The sequence below is a fragment of the Macaca fascicularis genome, chromosome 15 (assembly GCF_037993035.2).
Source record: "Macaca fascicularis isolate 582-1 chromosome 15, T2T-MFA8v1.1".
NCBI lineage: Eukaryota > Metazoa > Chordata > Mammalia > Primates > Cercopithecidae > Macaca > Macaca fascicularis.
In genome coordinates this window covers 37593476-37613870 of record NC_088389.1, presented here as the reverse complement: position 1 = coordinate 37613870, position 20395 = coordinate 37593476, and the positions used below count along the sequence as shown (strand labels likewise).

Below are 20395 nucleotides of genomic sequence, written 5' to 3'. Positions count from 1 at the left end.
AAACTTCTCTCCTCTTCTCACTGCACTCCCTCTGATCTCCAGCACAGCAGCGTGGGGACAGACGCTCAGATGATTCCTAACTGTATCTTCACCATAAAACAAATATTTTGAAAAGCTTTTTGATGTCACTTTAATGGAGTGTGGAAAACACTGTTCAACCCCCCGCATTTTTAATTTCATCCTTTTTGCTATTTTTTCTCTTTTAAAGCTTGTGTTTGCTTTCATGTTACACGTTATTTATTTAGTTGCTTGTCAATTAGTGTCTATTCTCCAAGCGACAAGCACATTAGCAGCTGCAGAGATCGGAATTAAAATTCGCGGCCCAGTTGGTGCTACAGTAGCTGGGCCTGCCCGACTGAGAAAACAGCACCTCTTTGTCATTTCAAAAGATGACCTTCCTCTCGCTTCTTCCTGTTTCTGGCTTCAGATTTAATTCCTACTGACTCCTCCGTGGTCACTGCATGGACGTGATGGCTTTGAGATGGATTTTTTTCAAATGCACAAAGGAAGATGTGGGCTCCCGTTAACAGCGGCCTTTGATGATGATTACTGTAAAACAGGAGTCAGCTGGATTTGAATAACACGCTCTGAATTGCCAGCCTGGGGATCCTAACTCAGCCAGCCTAATATTCCACGCCTCCCCTCAGCAGTTCAGCAAACATTTAGTGAGGTGACATGACGTAGTAGAAACAGTCAAACAGACCTAGCTCCACTATCAGCTCCTCGATTTACTGGGGACATGACTCTAAGCAAGTGCATTAACCTCACTGAGCTTTATTTAATCTTCTGAAAAATGGGAGAATTAAACCCAGCCGCACAGGGATGTAAGAACTGAGACTGTGTGTAGAGCTTTGCAATCCGAGCTTCCATGTCTGATTCCTCCAGTGAACCAGAGGCATTTGCTTACATGGGTTAATCTCAAGGCCAGCAGGACTTTGGAGAAAAAAACAGATGATGCCAAGGCTCCATGGCTCTGGGGTGGAGACAGAAGGAGACTGTCCCCAGCCCAGCTCAGGCCTAAATCTGACTGCCGTTCACTTCAAGGCTGCAGGTAGAAGGCAGAGAAACTGTAATAACCCAGCCCAAGCAGGTTGACTTCAGAACCCAACGGCAAGGCAGGCAACCTGAGAGAGCAGTATTTTCTCATTTTCTGTTCTCAACATGCTACTGCACAGATCCAGGCAATGGAGGTATTGGGATGACTTTTCTCTGATCACATCCCCTTTCCACTAGGATCCCCTGTCCTGCCCCGCCCAGTTAGATCCTAATACCAGCTCCCCTCTATCACCCTCCCCTGCCCCGCACTCCAGCCCTTTTTGCCATAACACATTTCCCCTCTAACAGAGGAGACAATGGGCTTGTTTATTACGGGCGTCCACAGCTAGAATCTAAGCAGAGGTCTTTATTTTGTCCCAAGGGCCCGGGACAGTTCCTACTCTATAAATATTTGTGGAAAGATGACAACCGCAGGTGATGGGGCCTGACTTAGGGCAGGGCGGGGAGATGCAGTGAGGAGCACAAACCGGAGCGACGTTCAGGAGGAAGACGTTCTTAACTCGCTCTGTGCAGCAGGGGCCTCAGGGGCTCTTTTCAAAAACAGGAAGCCCTGCACCTTGCCACAGACTCATCACACCACAGTCTGTGGGACCAGGGTTCTAATCCTCATGCTGACAAGTCCCTGGTAATTCCAACTCAGACAGAGTTGAGAACAGCCAGGGTTCTCAATGCAACTGTGATGGAGAGATGCAGGTTGAGAAGACACGAGTGCCGATCCCAGCTCTGCCTCCAACTCACAGTGTGATCTCGGGCAAGCACTTGCCACACTCAGGGACTCATTTTTCCCATCTGGACCAGGAAGGGGTTGAGGCACTGGTTTTCATGAGGTGTCCCTTGAAGCCCTACTGTTTGATAGAGGGACCTCAGAGTGGGGGTGAGGCTTAGTGGGCTCCCAAGCACTCAGGACCCTGGGGGCCCCATCTTTGCTTGCCCTAGAGCTGACCCACCTGCTTTGTGTATTGGGGTTCCACATAAGATTTCTTTTTGAACAAAGGGTTCCGATTCACAGGTGTTTGGGAACCACAGGCTGGACACTGGCTGGGACTTGGGAGATGCTGGCATTACCAGCTCTGGGCTCAGGGCTTCACCTTCCCCATCTGTCTAATGTGGGGTGGACCCAATCACCCCGAAGTGCCTTCTTACCTGGGAAGTTGGGGTATTCCAGTTTCATGGTAGCAGGAGCGTTGCGAGGAAGAAAGAGAACTGGGTGAGGACAGGAGACAGTGTCTGCAGACGGACAATTACCATCACACAATATAACACTCTAATGGCAGAGTCTTTTATATGAGAATAGACATTATGGAGCACAGTTCCATCAAATGAATATAATAGACTTGTTTTATATTACAATGCACACTGTAATTACACATTTCAATAATTCCTTCAATACATTACATAGAAGCATTCTGAAGTAATGGAGTCCTGGAACCACATATAATAACACGCCTAAAGGGAGACCCTGTAGGTGGTGACAGGCCTCCCAGCTGGCAGAGAGAAGCACGACCTCCTCCAGCCCTGGGCCACGTGGCTTCTCACTGTAATCTCTGGAGACTCTCTGGAGGAAGTGCTTGGTCCAAGCACTTGCCAATTGAGAAGAAATCCCTTCTACAACATCATCAACAGCTAGCAGGCAGCCTCTGTCACATATCTCCAGGGATGGGGAGCTCACTACCTCACAGGTTATCTATTCAGTGGCCCCTGTCATTAAGAAATTACACACTACAAGGCTGGGCACGATGGCTCACGCCTGTAATCCCAGCACTTTGGGAGGCTGAGGTGGGTGGATTACCTGAGGTCAGGAGTTCAAGACCAGCCTGACTAACGTGGAGAAACCCATCTCTACTAAAAATACAAAATTAGCCAGGCACGGTGGCCCATGCCTGTAATCCCAGCTACTTGGGAGGCTGGGGCAGGAGAATCGCTTGAACCCGGGAGGTGGAGGTTGCGATAAGCCAAGATCGTGCCATTGCACTGCAGCCTGGGCAACAAGAGCGAAACTCTGTCTCAAAAAAAAAAAAGAAAGAAAGAAAGAAAGAAATTACACACTACAAGCATATGCATATCATCTCTAAATTCATATGATCATACTTGTACTGACTGAGGCATGAGATTCATTTACTACTGCTGTCATAGCAAATTAGCACAAACTTTGTGGCTTAAAACAACACACATTTATTATCATCTTACAGTTTCATAGGGAGAAGTCTGACACGGGTCTCACTGGGTTAAAATCAAGGAGTAGTCAGGACTGTGCTCTTTTTCTGGGGCCTTTAGGGGAGAATCTGTTTCCTGCGTTTTCCATCTTCCCAAAGTCACTTATGTTCCTTGACTCGTGGCCCCTCCCTCTGCCTTCAGCCACTCTCTGACGCTTTCCCTGGTGTCACATCTCTCTCTGGCCACAGCTAGGAAAAGTTCTTCTCCCTTAAGGAATCATGGAATTAGAGTGGACCTACCTGGATAATCCAGAAAGATCTCCCATCTCAAGGTCTTTAACTTTAATTACCTCTGTAAATTCCCTTTTGTCATATAAAGTAACATATTCACAGGTTCCAAGATTAGAGTATGGACATCTTTAGGGGCTGTCGTTCTGCCTACCATAGGCGCTATTTCATCATTGCAATACCTAACATATTGTGACTTCCTCTTCATCTGTACAAAGGACATCATAATGAGGGGAGGGCAGGGGACGGGAGGGGAGAGGAGGGGAGGGCAGGGGACGGGAGGGGAGAGGAGGGGAGAGGAGAGAGGAAGGAAGCAGAATCCGCTGGGCTGGGAAGAGGACAGGATGGCCTGTTGCAGAGCCTGGAGGAGCTCTGAACTCAAAGACAGGGAACTCTCAAGGGAGGAGGAGACCTGGGTAGAAAACAGGAGGTTGTTACCCCCACCTTAAAGGTGAGGCTGGAAACTGAGGCTCGGAGAGTTCAAATCATCTCTGTTTCTGTGGCACAGGCCCTTGCTAGGCAGCTGCTTGGACCACTGTCCTGTATCCAGACAGGGGCTGCGTGCGGCTGGGTCACTGGCTCACTCTAGGGGTGGGGCCCAGAGACTGCACCTAAAACAGGAGTCCCAGGTAGTCCCCGGGGAGGCCACCCCCATGGCCCCATCTGAGTAGGAGGCCGGCTTTCTTTCTTGCCATCAGCCTTCCTGCAACGGCAGCAAGAAGAGAGTGGGCTTCTGTGTCCTCACAGACATGGGGCTCACTGCCTGGGAGATGACCAAGTTCCTCACCCCCTCCCCTGACTGGCCTCCCCCATCTAGAGTTTTTTTTCTGCCTCCTCCCAGGGCTTTCTCTTTCATCGCTGGAACAATCACCATTGTTTTCCCAATGCCACACACACAGAAAAAAGAAAAAAAAAAAGAGGCCCAAATCTACAGTACCTCGTATCCAACCTCCTGTTTCATGTCCCGGCCACACTCCACTACCGTGGGTCTCTCAGTGGCCTCCACGCCTTTGCACAGGCTGTTTCCTCCCCTATCCCAACCCTGTAGATTCTGCCCACCTTGAAAGATGCAGTTGGCATTCCATACTGTTCCATACTCTCCGTACTGTTCTCTCCCTGTGGAGATGCCCACACCATTGGCTGGGCCAGAAACCTGCAGTATGGACCCTCTCCTCCTCACCCCCACCGCCAGGGCGTGCACACACACTCACACTCACACACACTCACACACACACACACTCACTGACACACACACACACACACACACACTCTCACACACACACTCACACACACTCACACACTCACACACTCACACACTCACACACACACTCACACACACACACACACACTCACTGACACACACACTCACACACACACACTCACACACACTCACACACACTCACACACTCACACACTCACACACACTCACACACACTCACACACACACACTCTCACACACACACACTCACACACACACACTCACACTCACACACACACACACACACACACTCACACACACACTCACACACACACTCACACACACTCACACACACACACACAGACATACACACACTCAGACATATACACACACACAGACACACTCACACACACACACACATACACACACACACACACACATACACACACACACACAGACACACACACAGACACACACACACACACACAGACACACACACACAGACATACACACACGGGTCCCCAGGTCCTCATAAGTGTCCCAAATCCACCCTGTCTCTCTGTTCCCGGCCCCTGACCAGGTGAGAACCCTCCAGCCTGCACCCTGGACACTCGGCAACGTCCCTCCACCCCTTCCCAGACAAAAACCTACCCGTGCCTCCCCTGCTGCTCCCGATGACACCCACCCGCCTCAAGCTGCCACTGGAGGCACTTCCCATGCTGCTGACTGACTCTAGCCAGGCCAATGCACCACTCACAGACCCTAGTCCCTGCTGTTTCCTCTGCCTGGGAGCCCCAGCCCCACCCCTTCTCCGCCCCACAATTCCCAGTTGGCCTTTACTGCTCGCCCAGGGTCACCCAGGACACCTCCCCTGCTCATCTCCAGGGCCCAGTAGGAGCCCATTTTCTGGGTGTCCATGGCCCCCTGTGACCATTTATCATGACCACGGATCACCTGTGTGCTGGCCTGTCTCCCACGCTTGACTGGGAGTGCCTCGGGCGCCCGCCGGACTCTGGCAGCTCTGGGAGCTCTGGGCTTGGGTAGGTGCCAGCAGATGCTGAGTGTGTAACTGTCTCCAAATACCTTCCTATGCTGAGTGTCTACACCCCGCCCACCTGTGTCTCCCTCTCACACCCACTCCACACTCTCCAGGTGGGCTCCCAGCCTCTGGCTTCCACCACAGAGGAGCCCCGGGCCCGGTCACTCTCTGTCTGTGGCCCCCGACCCCACCATCGTTTTGGCTAAAGAGGAGGGCGAGGGCAGGGCGACCTCGTTCTCTTTCTTCCCTGTGTCTGCCCATACCATCGGCCAGTGTCACACACAAGCTGGGACCACATGCTGTTCTGTTTGGAACGAGAAAGTGGCATTAACACAAACAGAGGATCGTTTTAGACCTGAAAACATGTAATTAAGCTCTCCCGTGAATGCCTGTTAACAAGGACGTGCTTTTGCATTTGAGAGAGGCGCGTGGGGGAGGGCGCTTGGCAACCACCGTGCACTTAGTCCCATTGTGATCCAGTTGGAGGGGTGAGCCCTGCCCAGTGCTGCCCTCTCCAGTCAGGCAGGGCCGGCGGCTTCCCAGGGAATGGGGTCAACAGGAAAAGAGGGGACCTGGGCAACCCTGAGGACAAAGAGGTCTAAACGGATGAGTCAGAAGCAACTCCAACTGCCTACCTCCCAGCAAGGATGAGGCCTCTCTGGGCCTCACCAGGAGCAGGGCTGGGCTTTGGATCACTGGCAGGAACCGCCTGAGTGGGCTGCAAGTGGAAGCAGACGCTGCCAGTGTCAGCTGCACTCCAGCCTGGCCAGCCGCCTGGGCACTGGCCATACTGAACTGGCCATTCGCACGCAGCGGCAGGGAGCTGGGCTCTGAAGCCTGTGGGCCTCCATCTGAAGCCTTGTGATCTTGGGGGGTCACTCCGTGCCCCAGTCCTTCATATGAAAAAAGCAGTCCCTCCCACCCAGGGCTGTTATGATGACTGCCTATGACGATGTTCCAAAGACAGCCAGGCTCCGAGGACCCCAGGATCCCAGGACCCCAGGTCTAAGCAAATGTTCCCTATTCACTATATTACTTGTCTCTTCTCCCAACCAAGTTCCTCCAGAGTTCCTCCAGAAGAAGGTGGGAGAAGCTCTGGCAATGTTTGCTGAGTGAATATATTTGCTGGCCCCGTCCCAGGCAGCGGGGCTGGTGTGGTGAGCAAACCACATGAGGTCTGTGTTTTCACGGAGCTTCAGGTCAATGACAGGGAGAGGAAGAACCCAAAGTCACACAGCGGCCAAGTGCCAGTGAAGGGGGATAATCACGCTCTAACCATGCAGAATAGCGGCTCCTGATCCGGAAGCCATCTCCGACTAGCAGGAGAAGCCAGGGTGAGAGCATGCTAGGCAGCGGGCAGCATGTGCAAAGGTCCTGTGGACAGAGACGAAAGCCCTAAGAGACTGGAGCACAGGGAGCCAAGAGGGCGGACAGGGGGACTCAGGGAACTGAGGGCTTGCTGACCACACTAGGTGTGGTGAGAGGCATCCCATATTTTAAACAAGGGGGATAATATGATTTGCTTTGCCTTTTAAAGAATCACTCTAGCTGTGGTATGGTGGACATTTGGCGGGGGGTGGATGTGGGAGGCCAACTGAAAAGCTATTACAGTAAGCTGTCCAGGGGAGAGCTGATGGTCACTTGGACTGAGGTGGCAGTGGAGATGAATGAACCGATGGCCTTGGGAGATACAAGTGGAGTGGCCCTGATCATGGATGGGATATGGAGGGTGAGGAAGAAGGAGGTGCAAGGATGTCTCTAGCATGTGCTGCTGGCCAGAGGCAGATCCTTCACTGAGGTGAACGGATGAACCCCAGCAATTTGGCCATGTCTGGGCCTCACAGTTAGCCATTGTATATCTTTCTACATCTCATAATTTTTGCGAATAAGGAAACTGAGGCTTGGTTCCAGTAGAAGGCTCCACCTGGGGGGCCTGGTTCTCTGGATCTGCTCACCCCCACCCCACCTGGCGCCCATCTGTGGCAAGAGGTAAACAGGTCTAGCCCCTGAGGCACAGTCCTGGGCTTCTCAGGAGATGGGATGAGTAATTTTGATAATTGCATTTTTGAGTTAGCCCTAAAATATGGCCAAGATTGAAGAGGCAATTTGGCAAGGCCAGATCCCCCAGGCAGGTTTCTCGGCTTCCACAATGCCGAGAACTTATTAACAAGATCACTCTTTCTCCCTTCCACCACCCATTTACAAGCAGTTCTCAGGGCTGCTGTGTTGAGGAATTCAATTGTGGGTCTCTGGACCCTGCTCTGGTCATCCAGAGATGTTTTGTTGGAAAGGGTAGAGTGAGAAAATGTTGATTTGTAACAGGGAAATGCTGCAGTTTTTCGAAGAGATGGCATTTAGGGGGAATACTGATAATCCAAGGGACATCAGGTTTTAACAGACTCAGGTTCAAATTCTGGCTACATCTGGTCTTCTCATTTGTAAAATGGGTGAGGTGATGCAGATTACTGAAATGCACAGCGTGGCTACTGCCATCCAGGTGAGCGCCGGTCAGAGGGGCGAGGATTTTACTCTCCAGGACCCTGATAGGGAGGTGGGGAGGTGGGCCTCGGAAGTGAGATCAAAGCACCATTTCCAAGGTAGGGCAAGCAGGGGGCCCTGGGCCTGTCTCCCAATCCTTCTCTCACTATATATTTAGTCCCTGCAGCTGTTTCTCTCAGGTGCAGCTCCTCCAGCACACGTGGTGATTAATTTCACTGACGGGAAATTGAGGCATTTTCTGATTACTGCTTCAAAGCCTCCTGAATTCAGCTGCTGGTAAAATTAACTCACCAGGGACAATGGAGCTTTTTCCAAGGTCCAAATTGTCTTATTTGCAGAGTTTGTTCTTGGCACTAATCCAGCCCAAACAAACCAGGCTGCTCCTCCACCTCCCAGAAGAGGGAGGGCCTTCACTAGCCCAAGGTTGAAAGTATTTTACCTGACTCTAAACTGGGGGATAAAAATGCACTTACTTTTAGATTATTGTGTTCCTGAAAAGCTGTGGGTGACCTGAAGCAAATGGCCAGCTGGACTCCTGGAGCCCCTCCTCTGCAGGTCCTGCTCCCACGTATGCCTGGCTTCACCAACCAGACAGGCCCGGGACGTACCAGAATCCAATGTGGATCTCTCCTCCAATCCCTCCACCTCAAGCCCTTGCCAACGACCAAGTTCAGCTCCCATGGGCTGTGCACTGACCATGTGCCAGGCAAGGTGGGACTCTTCCCCTGTGGGGACATCTGAGCCCAGGTCTGACTTCCAGGCCTTGCCTGAGCTGTATCTACTACACTGTACAACCTACTCGCCTCTTCCCCACTGCCCCCGCAACCACACATGCTTACATTTGTGCACATCTGCCTGGAGGGTAAACGCCCTGATAGCAATAGCTTAAGCATACCCTTAGAACGACCCTGTACGGCACACGCATCTTAATGTTGTTCCAAGTTAGAGAATCGGGGAGCAGCCAACCTGGAGATTTGTTCCTTGTTTGCGAGGAATATCTGAGCCCCCCAGCCCATCTCATGGGACGCGGGCTGTACAGGGGACTGAGGCCCTGAGTTTTGGGTTAAAAGGTTCCCAGGCAGAGGTCCCTGGGGGAAGGTTAAGTGAAAAATGCTATATAAACTGCATGCTGTTTATAAGTGGTGGCGGTTTTCCTGCCCCACCTGGGGCTGTGGGTTGTGTTGTTCAGCCGCTGCCACTGAACCATCTGTTTCTGTATGAAAAGCAGTTCCCCTGTCCAGTCTGCCGCCTCTGGACTGTTCCCTGTATGAAAGCCTCTAATAAAGCCCACATCCCGTTTGCTGGCTCTGTGGGTCTCTTCTCAGGCCTCTTGAACCTGAGCCTTCCCTACTGAGGTTAATAGGGGTTTGGCACAACATAGCCACAGAACTTAAAACAGTACTTTAAACTTGCTTAAGACCAGCCACTGAGGCACTGAAGAGAGTCACCCATTTGTGGAAACGGTCTTGTGCAGCTGCTTCCAAAATTTGAGGCTCCCAACTCTGTAACAGTACTGGGCAAGAGTAACTCTCACTTACAGAAGCGCAAGCCTCGGGACTGGAACCAGGCCTCCGGCTCCACAGCGCCACGCCGACCCGGCGCCTCGGCCCACTCAGCTTCCATTTAGGAAGTCAACTGTTGCGACTGCTTGCAAAAGGGACTCCAGTGATATTATGGCTCAATCCGAGTTTTCACACACTGGTACGTATTCAACCAAGGTATATCTGTGCAAGTATTTCTCAGAAGAGCACAGATGGCAGGAACCCAAGCAGAAAGGGTCCTCACTACCCACCTGCCCCACCCCTCTCTTAATGGATGGGGAGACAGGCAAAGTGGCATAAGGCCACTCTCCGGACTCCCAGCCGAGGCTGCAGCACCCTGCGCTTCCAGTCAGTGCAATCCAGTCTCCTCCCCTCACCATCGTGTCTGGGGAGCTGGGTGCCAGGCCAGGTGCTGGCAATTCCGTGGTCAACACAAGCCTCTGCTCTCCAGGGACTCAGAGGATTCGCACAGTGGTGTGGGGGCTGCGGGAGCAGAGGTGGGGTATCTCACCTAGTATAGGGTCAGGAGAGGCTTCCCCAAGGGCAGAAAAAATACTTCTGAAGGACCATTCAAAGGTAACTAGAAAAAGAAAGGGTGAGAGGAGCATGTCCGAGAGGGCGCAGCCTGGGTTAGGCTGGGGAGAACACTGTTCGGTTTGCCCGGAACACAGAGTGGAGTGGGAGGAGGCGAGATGGGCAAGGAGCCAGAGGTGCCAGCAAGGCTTGTAAACCTTGTTAGGGGCTCGGGCTTGGATCAGAGGGTAGTGGGAAGCCGCTAAAGTGTTTTGGCTGGGGGCATCTTGGTCAGAGGCAGCGATGTGGATGGCTGATGACACACCCCTGTCATCACGGGGACAATGCAAATGCCACATCCCAGCTCTGGGCCTCACTTTGCTCTTTGCTAAATCGGGAATGGCACCACTGCAAGGGCTGCTGTCCAGCAGACTGTGAGATGCTGAGCACACACCAGTGCCCACAGCCACGCTGCACGGAGGTGCTCTTCTCTGGACACCTGAGCGAGCTCAGCAGTGAGCCACGCGACTCGTGGAACCCTGGCCTGTCCCACTTGGGATTTTGGGACCTGGGCTTTGAGGCTCCATACAAAACAACAGAATCGTCAAGGTGAAATGAAATGAATCATTTAATGAGAATCTTCAAACTGCGGCACTGGCTGAGTACTAAGCAAATCCAGGGGAAGACGTGAAGCCCACCAAGGCGCACAGCCTCAGTTCCGGTGCCTGCCCCAGATCTGAAATGCGACATCCAAGAGCTCGAGGCCTTTTTACCACCCGTTTGTGGAGCACCCGCACCTTTCTGACAACAACTCTCAAGCCAACTTTCAGAGAGAAAACATGAAGGGAAAAAAAAAGATTTCCTTTGGCCAGACAGCTCTTTCTTCCTCAATAAATAGGAACCACACTTGAAACAAAGAGACAGCGTGAGCTCAGTGGGGAAGCACAAGCTTTATTGGCTGCAAGTTCTTCTCAGGAGCCTGGTCTGCTGGGACTGCATGTTCCTGGATGGGCTCCCCCGGGCCTAAGCTAGGAAAAGGAAGAAAAAAAAGGAGAATTTTAAGTCCAGTGGAGGTTTCTGAAGTAAGACCCCTGACAGAGGTAAACGCAAGACTGTTATTCTCAAAGTGCTTTCAAAGACATAGTTTAGTCAGTAAATATTTACCGAATAAAATGACGATGAGATCATACTGCATTCATTCAAGAAATATTCATCAAATGCCTACTATGTGCCAAGCATTGTTTGCTGAATTTCTTACTGGTAAAAATAGCATACAAATTTAAAACTTAGAACCCCCACTGACGACAGGGCATGATAAAACACAACTTTTCATGCACTGCTGGCAGAAACACACAACTCTCTGAGGAGGACATGTCCCCTGGTTCCCCCTGCACCTTCATTTTTCAAGAGGTCCTTTCTGGCCCTGCACCCCTCCCAACCTTCCACTGGCCTACAGTGAAGACTCAAAGGGCATACCTCCAGGTTTCCTCTGGCCTTCCGAAGGATTTTGTGGGTTACGACCACTGAGGAGAGAGCAAAGAATGCAATGATTAGGGGCACAGATGTCCAGGAGAGCCGTGTGAAAGCCAAGTGCAGGGAGGATAAGCCCCACCCCAAAGGGCTCAGACATGTGGACAACATGAGGTCTGAAGCATCCAGACCAGAGGGAGGTACCAAGGGCCCACCTGACCCATCACACACCCCAGAGCCAAATAATGCTTCAACAACACCTCTTTGAGGCCCCACTAAGCCACCACCTGACAGCGATGCAGAGACTAGAGCACGCTATGCCGGTTCACAGAAGACACCACAGCTCTGCACCGTCACCCGGCTGTCCAGGTATCCCTCAGGCTCACCTCTGTGGGCCAGGGAGGGCAATGGCACTGGGAGGGTAGAGGCCTGGGCCTGCCCAGCACTCTTGAGTTTCCTAGGCCCTGTGGGAAGCAGCTGTGGGAAGGGACTGTGCCCTGATCAGGCAGACCCACATAGGAGGGTCTAAGTTCTACAAATCCAGGTTTTTACCCAGCAGCTCTTAGAGCCAGCTCCAAATGGCCTGGAAGAAAATGCCGCGGGCATGCTGCTTCTCCTCTGCCTGCCCTTCAGCTGGTGGAATAGCCCAGCCTGGTTCCCCAGGCAAGTCACATTCTGCCTGGACAGGAGTTGGTTGGGTGGGATGGTTTCAGAGGTCCCTGCCGACGCTGACGCCCGGAGCACCGTACTAGACAGATGCCCTGTGTATCCAAATTCCCAGGAGGGGCGGGCGAGCCCTGGCTTTCAGGTGCAACTGGAAAGGTGGCTCTTCCTTCAGACTTTTTCTTGTCCAACACAAACTCCAGCAGTGGCAAGAATGCCCCTCTTGATCAGAGTTGAGCCTGACAGGGAATCTGTTCTGAACAGGGCTTGGTGAGGGTAAGGAGATCAGCTTACTCCCCATGCTGGAAACACCAAAGGCTTCTGGAGCCGCACCTTTAGCCAACAGTGCCAGAGGCTGTAACAGACTCAACGCCCAGCACACACAGCCCGGCTCCCCAGTGGCTTCTTCAGAATAGGTGTTGTGTGGTGGCCTTGAGAAAATATCGATTTCTTACCACATGAAAATTTCCATCTGGAGGTAATGGAGTTTATGTGCAATCTGTGACACTGGGGACGGGACAGACGGTGTGGACTTTGTTTTTAGCCAAGCAAAACGACTTTCAGAGGTGGCCACTGCCCCTCTACTCCCAACCTGACCTCCTGCTGCAGGGCGAAGTTCTTGACATGGGGCGCTGGATATGTTTGGGGCGTCAGTCCTAAATCCTCCGACACTGTGTGCAAATGAGGGCATGTATCTGGATGTCTGCATTTTTCCACAGAGAGACCACAGCTTTCTCCAGATTCACCGAGGGGCCTGAGACCCAGAAAAGATGAAGTATCACAGCTGTGGAGGTTAAAGATGAGTGTGAAAGAGCACTCCATGTCCCTAGAGAACAGAGCTCCTGGCAGAAGAACTAAGGATCACCTGGCTCAAGCTTTGAGGGGACCCCTGCACCTCAACAGCACTGCCGCATTCCAAAGCACAGAAATCCCCGCTGCAAGGAGAAGACCGAGGAACACAGCGACAAAGGACTCGTCCCAAATCTAGACTGGCCCCAGCACAGAGATGGGACTCACACGAGGGTCTACCCAACTCAGTCCACGGTTCTTCCCACCTCAACAGAGTGCTGGGAAGACCTGAGCTGAACAGTGTTGACCTGGTGACAGGTGGTTCCAACTGTGGCCTCACTGAATACTCCCCCACCCTATGGGGCAGAACTACTGTCCTCACTTTGCAAATGAGGACCTGAGGCTTGGAACTGAGGCACCTGGTTCCAGGTCACATGGCCAGTGAGAGGCCCCAGGGCATCAGGACTCTTAGGGTCCCACTGGGATGCCCTTTCCTTACTTTCCCCTGTAGACTCTGAGAAGGTATGGTGTCAGTTTGACCAGGTAGCAGTCAGCCCTGGCATTTGCCCTTCCCCATCACCATGAGGGGATGGAGGAAGAGGAGGTGCTATGCCAACTTTCACCTAGTCCCCTTCACAGAGCAGGTCTGTGAAGTCCGCGGGGCTTGGAGAATTTCCCAGGACCTGGCTCCTTGGGATGAGCTGCAGAGCCTGGCACAGGAGGAGCTGCAGGCCCGGGCCAGCCACCAGCTATGCTGCCTGGGGCAAGCCCCTCACCCTGCTCTGGCGGAGCCTGCTCTGTGCCAGGCCTAGGAGATATGGAGACGGGCAACACCAGCTCAGGAGGGGAAGTGCTACGAGACATTTGCGGCTCTTCTTACTATGAATGATTTGCCACCTCCATGCATAGGAATTGGTCTGGCCTAATGGAAAGAAAGAGGAGGGACTGGCTGAGCATCTCCTCTGCCCCCGAGACTGTGCTAAGTACAATACAGTTTCGGTAGCGTTATCATCCTTATTTTACAGATGAGAAAACTGGGGTGCTTTTTATAAAGTTGCTGTTGAACCCGGCCCCACTAGTTAGTCTGAGTCCTTTGGAATTCATGTCTCCAGTTAGAGATGAGGAATCTAACGCTTAGGGTTTTAGTCTAATGCAGGTCACATAAGAGAGTGGAGATCTGAACTGTGCTCAATCAATAATTCCATGATCTCTGACCTAGGACACAGGGGACCTGGGTTCTAGTTCTGTCCTTTTGACCGACCACAGCACACAACCCATCCAAACCTACTTCTGCAATTTCCTCACCTGCCAATAGGGTTCGCTACCTGCCCTGTGGCTGTTCAGGTCACAGGCTGCTGAGGAGGAGAGAGGCCAGTGCAGAGTTCTGCCTTTTCCTAGACCTGTGCAGAGCATCGCTTCCCCCCGCCCGCTGCGCCAAGAGTCTAACCCAAATATTCCACAGATGCCTTAACATGACCACAGCTGCCCCTGTCTCTCTCCAGGTTCCCCTCTGTGCTCGTTTTCTCTACGAGTGACACAAAACCCTCAACCAGAACCCCACAGACATCCACCACTCTGCCAGGCTGACCTCCTTACAATCTTTCAAAACCATCCCCTCCCCCACGGTCTGGACCCACTGCCCACCTGGGGGTCTGTTGCAGCCACCAAAGAGGTCTTCCCGGCCTCCTGGCCCCTCCAAGCTCAGCCATGGGATCTTGTAACACACACATGGACCCCGCCGGTCCCTGCTGCTCGTCCTGGAGTCCTGTCCACAAGGCTCCTTGCAACATGTTTCCTGCTTCTCCCTCTCACTCATCTCTCACAGGAAAATCCTTTGCACGTCCTAAGCATGTCCCTGAGTGCTCAGTTCTCTCTCACCCCTGGGAGCACAGCAGCAAGGCCACGGGGCCATCTGCCAGAATCCTATTCCTGCCCCTTCACTGTCTGACGAACTCCTAGTCATTCCTCAAGACCCAGTCAGTCTTGAACCACCTCTCAGGCCTCCCAGGATGCACTCAGTACATTGTCCTGCAGCTAAGCTGTGTGTCTCCCTCATTAAGCCTGGAACCCTCACTGGCAAAGACTGTCTCATTCATCTCTGTCCCCAGGGCCTGGCGTAAGGGGCAAAGAACAGGAACTCAGTGCCTGCTCAGTGGCTGAGCCCCTCTCTTTTGCAGTTCAAACGCTGCCAGTCTCACAGAGTCTATTTTCAGAAGGTTCCCAGGGGTGGCGAAGGAGAACTCCTACTTGGCAATAATCTCTGTGCTGTGCTTCTCAGAAATGCCCCAGAAACGCTGGACTTTGATAGAAGAGCCGCACAAGGCAGGCTGGCACATCCAGAGAGAAAGTGCTGCAGTCAGCAGTTCTCCTAAGACAGGGAAATTGACACACAGACAGCACAGGCTGGGCCAGGGCCATGTTGCCAACAGGCACTAATGAAAACTCAGCTACCGCCTGCTCCTCTAAATGCAGCAGGAGGGAGTGCTGAGGGTTTAAACCGGGAAACAGAGCTGCTCCCACACAATCTCCAAAGTGGCTAGATCAGAACTGGGACTGACCTTAAAAAAGTTACTTCACCTCGCCAACCCTGAGTCTTGGCATCTGCCTTGAGAAGAATTTCTCAAATCCATGCCCTCCTCTGGATCCCCAGCATCGTAGCCACCTTTCCTGTCTGACTAGTGAGTCGGCCTCTGCCTCACTGGTGGAGCAGCCACCAGTGAGCCATTCTTGCACACAGATTTGACAGGCCAATCCTCTGCCCTGAGCCTGCCACCTTCAGTCTTTCATGAAGTACTCCCTGACTCCCAATCCCTCCTGCCTCAATTCACTGTTTGCAGCCTTTACCCCACAGGGACTGGTTTTGGTTTCTCACATACGAAACCTTATTTTCTGCCTTTGTGCCTCTGTCCATGCTCTTCCCTGTGGGACTGCCACCCCCCGCTCCATGTGACAACACCTACTCTCATTTCACACTCAGCGCAGGGGTTCCTTTGTCTAAGACGCCCACCTCCCCAGGACGGAGTGACGCCCACCCAACTCCCACCCCGGTGCTCTGCATGTTCCCATCACTGACATGCCACACGACTGTCTCCCAGTGAGATGACAGTCCCTGACACCAAGGGGCTGCTCTACAAAGGTGTGTTAAGTGAATACATTTGTCTGTGTGAGTCAGAAAGGATGGAGGATGAAAAGAAGCCCACAGATGGGAGGCATGATTACAATCTGGGCTCCAAAGTGGGTAATCCAGCGCAGCACTGGGAGCCCTTGGAGGCAGGAAGTGGTCAGGCACAGCGGCCAGCCGCACACTCACTCACACTGATCAAAGATGACTTTTTCCTGGCGCTTGCTCAGCTGCAAAAGCTTCATGGTGTTTTGCAACTTCTTTTCTTGTTCAAACAATTTTTTATGTAGTTTGGTGACCTCTGCCTTCATTTCTCCAATCTAAAGAGAAGAGAAATTAGAAAAATGAACAAAGAACATAAAACGTCATGTTACATAGGAAAAATTACAAAGCCATATAAAAGGATGCTCAACCTCACTAGCAAAAATATTTGAATGGAAACTAGAAGCCTTTTCCTGACAACCGGGAAAAGGCAAAATCGGACAAAACCCACTGAGGGTAAAGGGAAAGCACCTCGTGGCCTCTGGTGGAAGTGCGGGATGGCATGGCCCAGCGAGAACGCCCTGGCAAGATCTGCCAAACTGAGATGCGCTTAACTCTTTGCCCCAGCAATTCTACACATTGGCATTTCCCCCAAGGAATAACATAAGCACAAGAAGATGCCTATGTACAAGGATGTTCGTCTCAGCATTGTTCATGGTAGGAAAAAATAACTTCATTTCAGTACAGATCTGGATAAATTATGGTACTTACATATAATACAATAGTTTTACAACTATTAAAAACAATGTTGTAGAGCTCCATATATTGATATCAAAAAATGATCACAGTTAGTGACAAAAGAGCCCAGAACAAAACGCCCTGTATACAAGGCATTCCTGTTCCACAAAACTGAACATAAACGCCCACATTCATAGATGTGTATATTGAGATGTCATCAAAATGTTAACAGCAATTCTCTCCATGAGATATGATTTCAAATTGAGTGTTTTTTTTTTCAAAAACTATATATAATGCTGATTTAAAAATTTTTTTAATGTTTAAATCTTCAAAATATCATATAAAAGTATTATGAGGAAAGTATGCTCCATTAGAAGAAACTCTTCTGGTTTTTCAGAGTAAACTCTGGATGGGTGGCAAAACCAGAGTCCCCAGTGCTCCGAGGTGAAATATACGCATGGTGGAGCCCTCTCAGCCGGTCTCCACCAAACCAGCTCACAGGAGGAAGGACACTCCCTTTCTGTCAGGAAAGCACCCTGGCACAGGCCGCTCTCTGCTACGTCGAAACACTTCTGCTTCCAACAGGAGAGATGGTGAGTTGTCAGCTCATGAAGAGTCACTTTAGTTTGTTCCCAAACTTGTTTATGGTAGCTGTACTTGTAATCAAATTGCATAATTTAATTAAATATTAAGTAAGCCCATGAAATGTGTGTATTAAAAGAGCGAACTGGTTGTATGAAAACTAACATATGCTTCAGGAAAGACTTGATAAAAGCAAGTCACTAAAAAACACATTTCTGGCAAATTAGGTGTGGGTGAGACAACTATAAAAGATGTGGGAGGAACACAGTCTAGAAGAATTCTATATTCAAATTGCTTTGCAAGTGTCTAAGTTTTCTCTTCATCTTAAAGAAACAGAAATTGGAAGTGACAGACATACATTATGGATGCAGTTTATGAAAGAAAGAAGATGTGAAACTCCAATCAGCAGACCCATATTCAAAAGAAAAGGCCCTGGCCCTACATCAAAAGAATGGCAAATGAATGTACATTTATCTGTTTTAAGTTAAACTAAAATGTTTAAGGTACGTATCATTTTTTGATTCCCTGACTTAACCTACTTTTAAGATTAACCAGTCATGTCAGGTACAAGGACTTCGACAGTTCTTCCCAAACGGATCCCAATTTTAAACATTAGGTTTGCTTTGATTCTTTTCCTTGGGGCTAAGAGCCCACAAAGACTTTCTGGTTATGGCTCCAGAGGCCACACATTCCAGGACAAAGTCTCTCTACAGTCAACGCCTTAGTCCCACATCTGTAAAACTGGAATAATCATCCCTGATCCAGCTATCACATTGCAGTAGAGTGACACTCAAATGAGATAATGGAAGACAGCGGGAATGATCATTTCAAATTTGGCCTGGTTGACCCATTCCTCGTTCTAAAGTCAGCTCAGGTTTCGCCTCTTCCAGGAGGTTGGCCTGGCACTTCTTTTAGGCTGGCTACTGCTCCTCTGGGTGCGCCGGGGCTCAGTGTCTCCCCATCACCGCCCAAGGCACACTGGAGTGACTGGTCCTTTACTTGTTTGCTTCCTGTACTGACTACATGCTCATTTCCTCCCCTAACCACCAGTGTCTGGTGCAGAGTAGGTGCTGTGACACCATTTACCCACTCATGGTGGGTTAATTTTCACTGGTGCTCTCCTAACACCCTGTATATATTCTGTCCAGTACTTAAAACAGGGAATTTTAATTGTTTACATGTCTGTTGTTCCCCTGGATTCAAATATTCATTTTTATAGGATGAATATTCCATGGTAGCAACAGCAGGGGCTCAAAGTACAACTCCACCACTCCCAACTATAAGATGCTGAAGCAAGTCACTTAACCTCTTGGGAGTTTCCATTCCTACCTCTGGAAAAGGGGAAGAATCACAGCTAACTCCCTCAAGCTTTCTGCAAGGAATCAGATGAGACGCTGGGTGTGAGCAGCATGCCCGGTGCTGCGGGAGGTCACCAGAGCACCCTTCCCGAGGGCCACAGAGCTGCAGTGCTGAAGCCACTCCCTCCCCGGAGGCCTCCGGCTTCCTCGTCAGTGTTCCGCTGGACTTCGGGGACAGAAATTTTTGCTTGTGTTCTTTTTATGGTGAAAAATTCTCAAACATTTACAAAAGCAGAAAGAAGTGAATAATGAATGCCCAAGTGTCCATCCAGCTTCAGCAATGATCAATTCATGGCCATACTTATCTCTACTACATTCCTGCCCATCCTCTCCCCAAGATGATTCTGGAACCAACCCTAGAAGCCAATCGTATCATCTATAAAGTATTTTACTATATCTCTCTAGAAGATTTGTTTTTTGTTTGTTTGTTTGTTTGTTTTAAACAGAGAGCATCTTACTATGTTGCTCAGGCTGCTCTAGAACTTCTGGCCTCAGGTGATCCTCCCACCTTGGCCTCTGAAAGTGCTGGGATTACAGGCATGAGCCACCACCCCGGCCACAAAAAGATTGTTAAAAAAAAAAAACCCAACACGGTATCATTATGACACCTTTAAAAAAAGGCAGTAATTCCTTAGTATCACCACATCCAGTCAGTGAACACATTTCCCTGATTGCTTCATAATTTTCTTTTTCTAAACAATTGGTTCAATTCAGGATGCAAACAAGATCCATGTTTTGCATTTGATTATCTCTTGAGTTTCTTTAAATCCAGTGGTTCTCAAACCTATCTAGAGGGCTATAAAATCAGACTGCTGGGGTGCACTCTCAGAGTTACTGATTCAGTAGGTTTGGTGTGAGGCCTGAGAAGGTGAATTTTTGACAAGTTTCCAGGTGATGCAGATGCTGCAGGTCCAGGGCCCACACTTATGGGAACCACTGTGAATCCATGGGGTTCTCTCCCTCTTTCCCCATGCTGGATCCTTTCTTACTAGGATGAAATATGTTCTAGGCTCATACTATATATCTCCTGCCCCAGACCTAGCAGCAAGCCATTTCTCCAAGGAACCCTAGTTCCCTTTAGTGGGCAAAGGTATCTAGAAACCATAATTTGGGCATCAAGGGTGCTCACTGGTGGTAGAACAGACATTGTTTCTGGAGCCTTGTATGCTGAGAAAGTTCATAAAATTCTTTTAATGGATGATAATACATCACAAGTTCATAATGATATGTGCTATTCAAATTTAGGATTACAGGGTTATTTCTTTGATTTCATATCTCTTTTTCCTTACAGTAAAAAATCAGTTCCCAATAAAATTAACAGTTATTTGTTTTATCTTATAATAGAAATATAATAATTCAGAATATCAATATCAATATTATTACTAACAATATAACCATTAACAAG

At 50.3% G+C, this 20395-nt stretch overlaps 1 protein-coding gene across 13 annotated transcripts in view; it reads right to left on the bottom strand.

Moving 5' to 3' along the window:
* Positions 1–11218: 11218 nt before the first annotated feature.
* CDK5RAP2 (CDK5 regulatory subunit associated protein 2) overlaps positions 11219–20395 on the bottom strand; it is a 190831-nt gene continuing 181654 nt past the window's right edge. For all 13 annotated transcript variants that reach the window (XM_074016695.1, XM_005580931.3, XM_065530143.1 and 10 more), the window contains 3 exons: positions 16524–16650; positions 11764–11810; positions 11219–11315 (listed from right to left, as the gene is read on the bottom strand). In XM_074016695.1, coding sequence (XP_073872796.1) covers positions 11259–11315; positions 11764–11810; positions 16524–16650 — 231 coding nt within the window. In that variant the 3' untranslated portion in view covers positions 11219–11258. The remainder of the gene's footprint in view (positions 11316–11763; positions 11811–16523; positions 16651–20395) is intronic.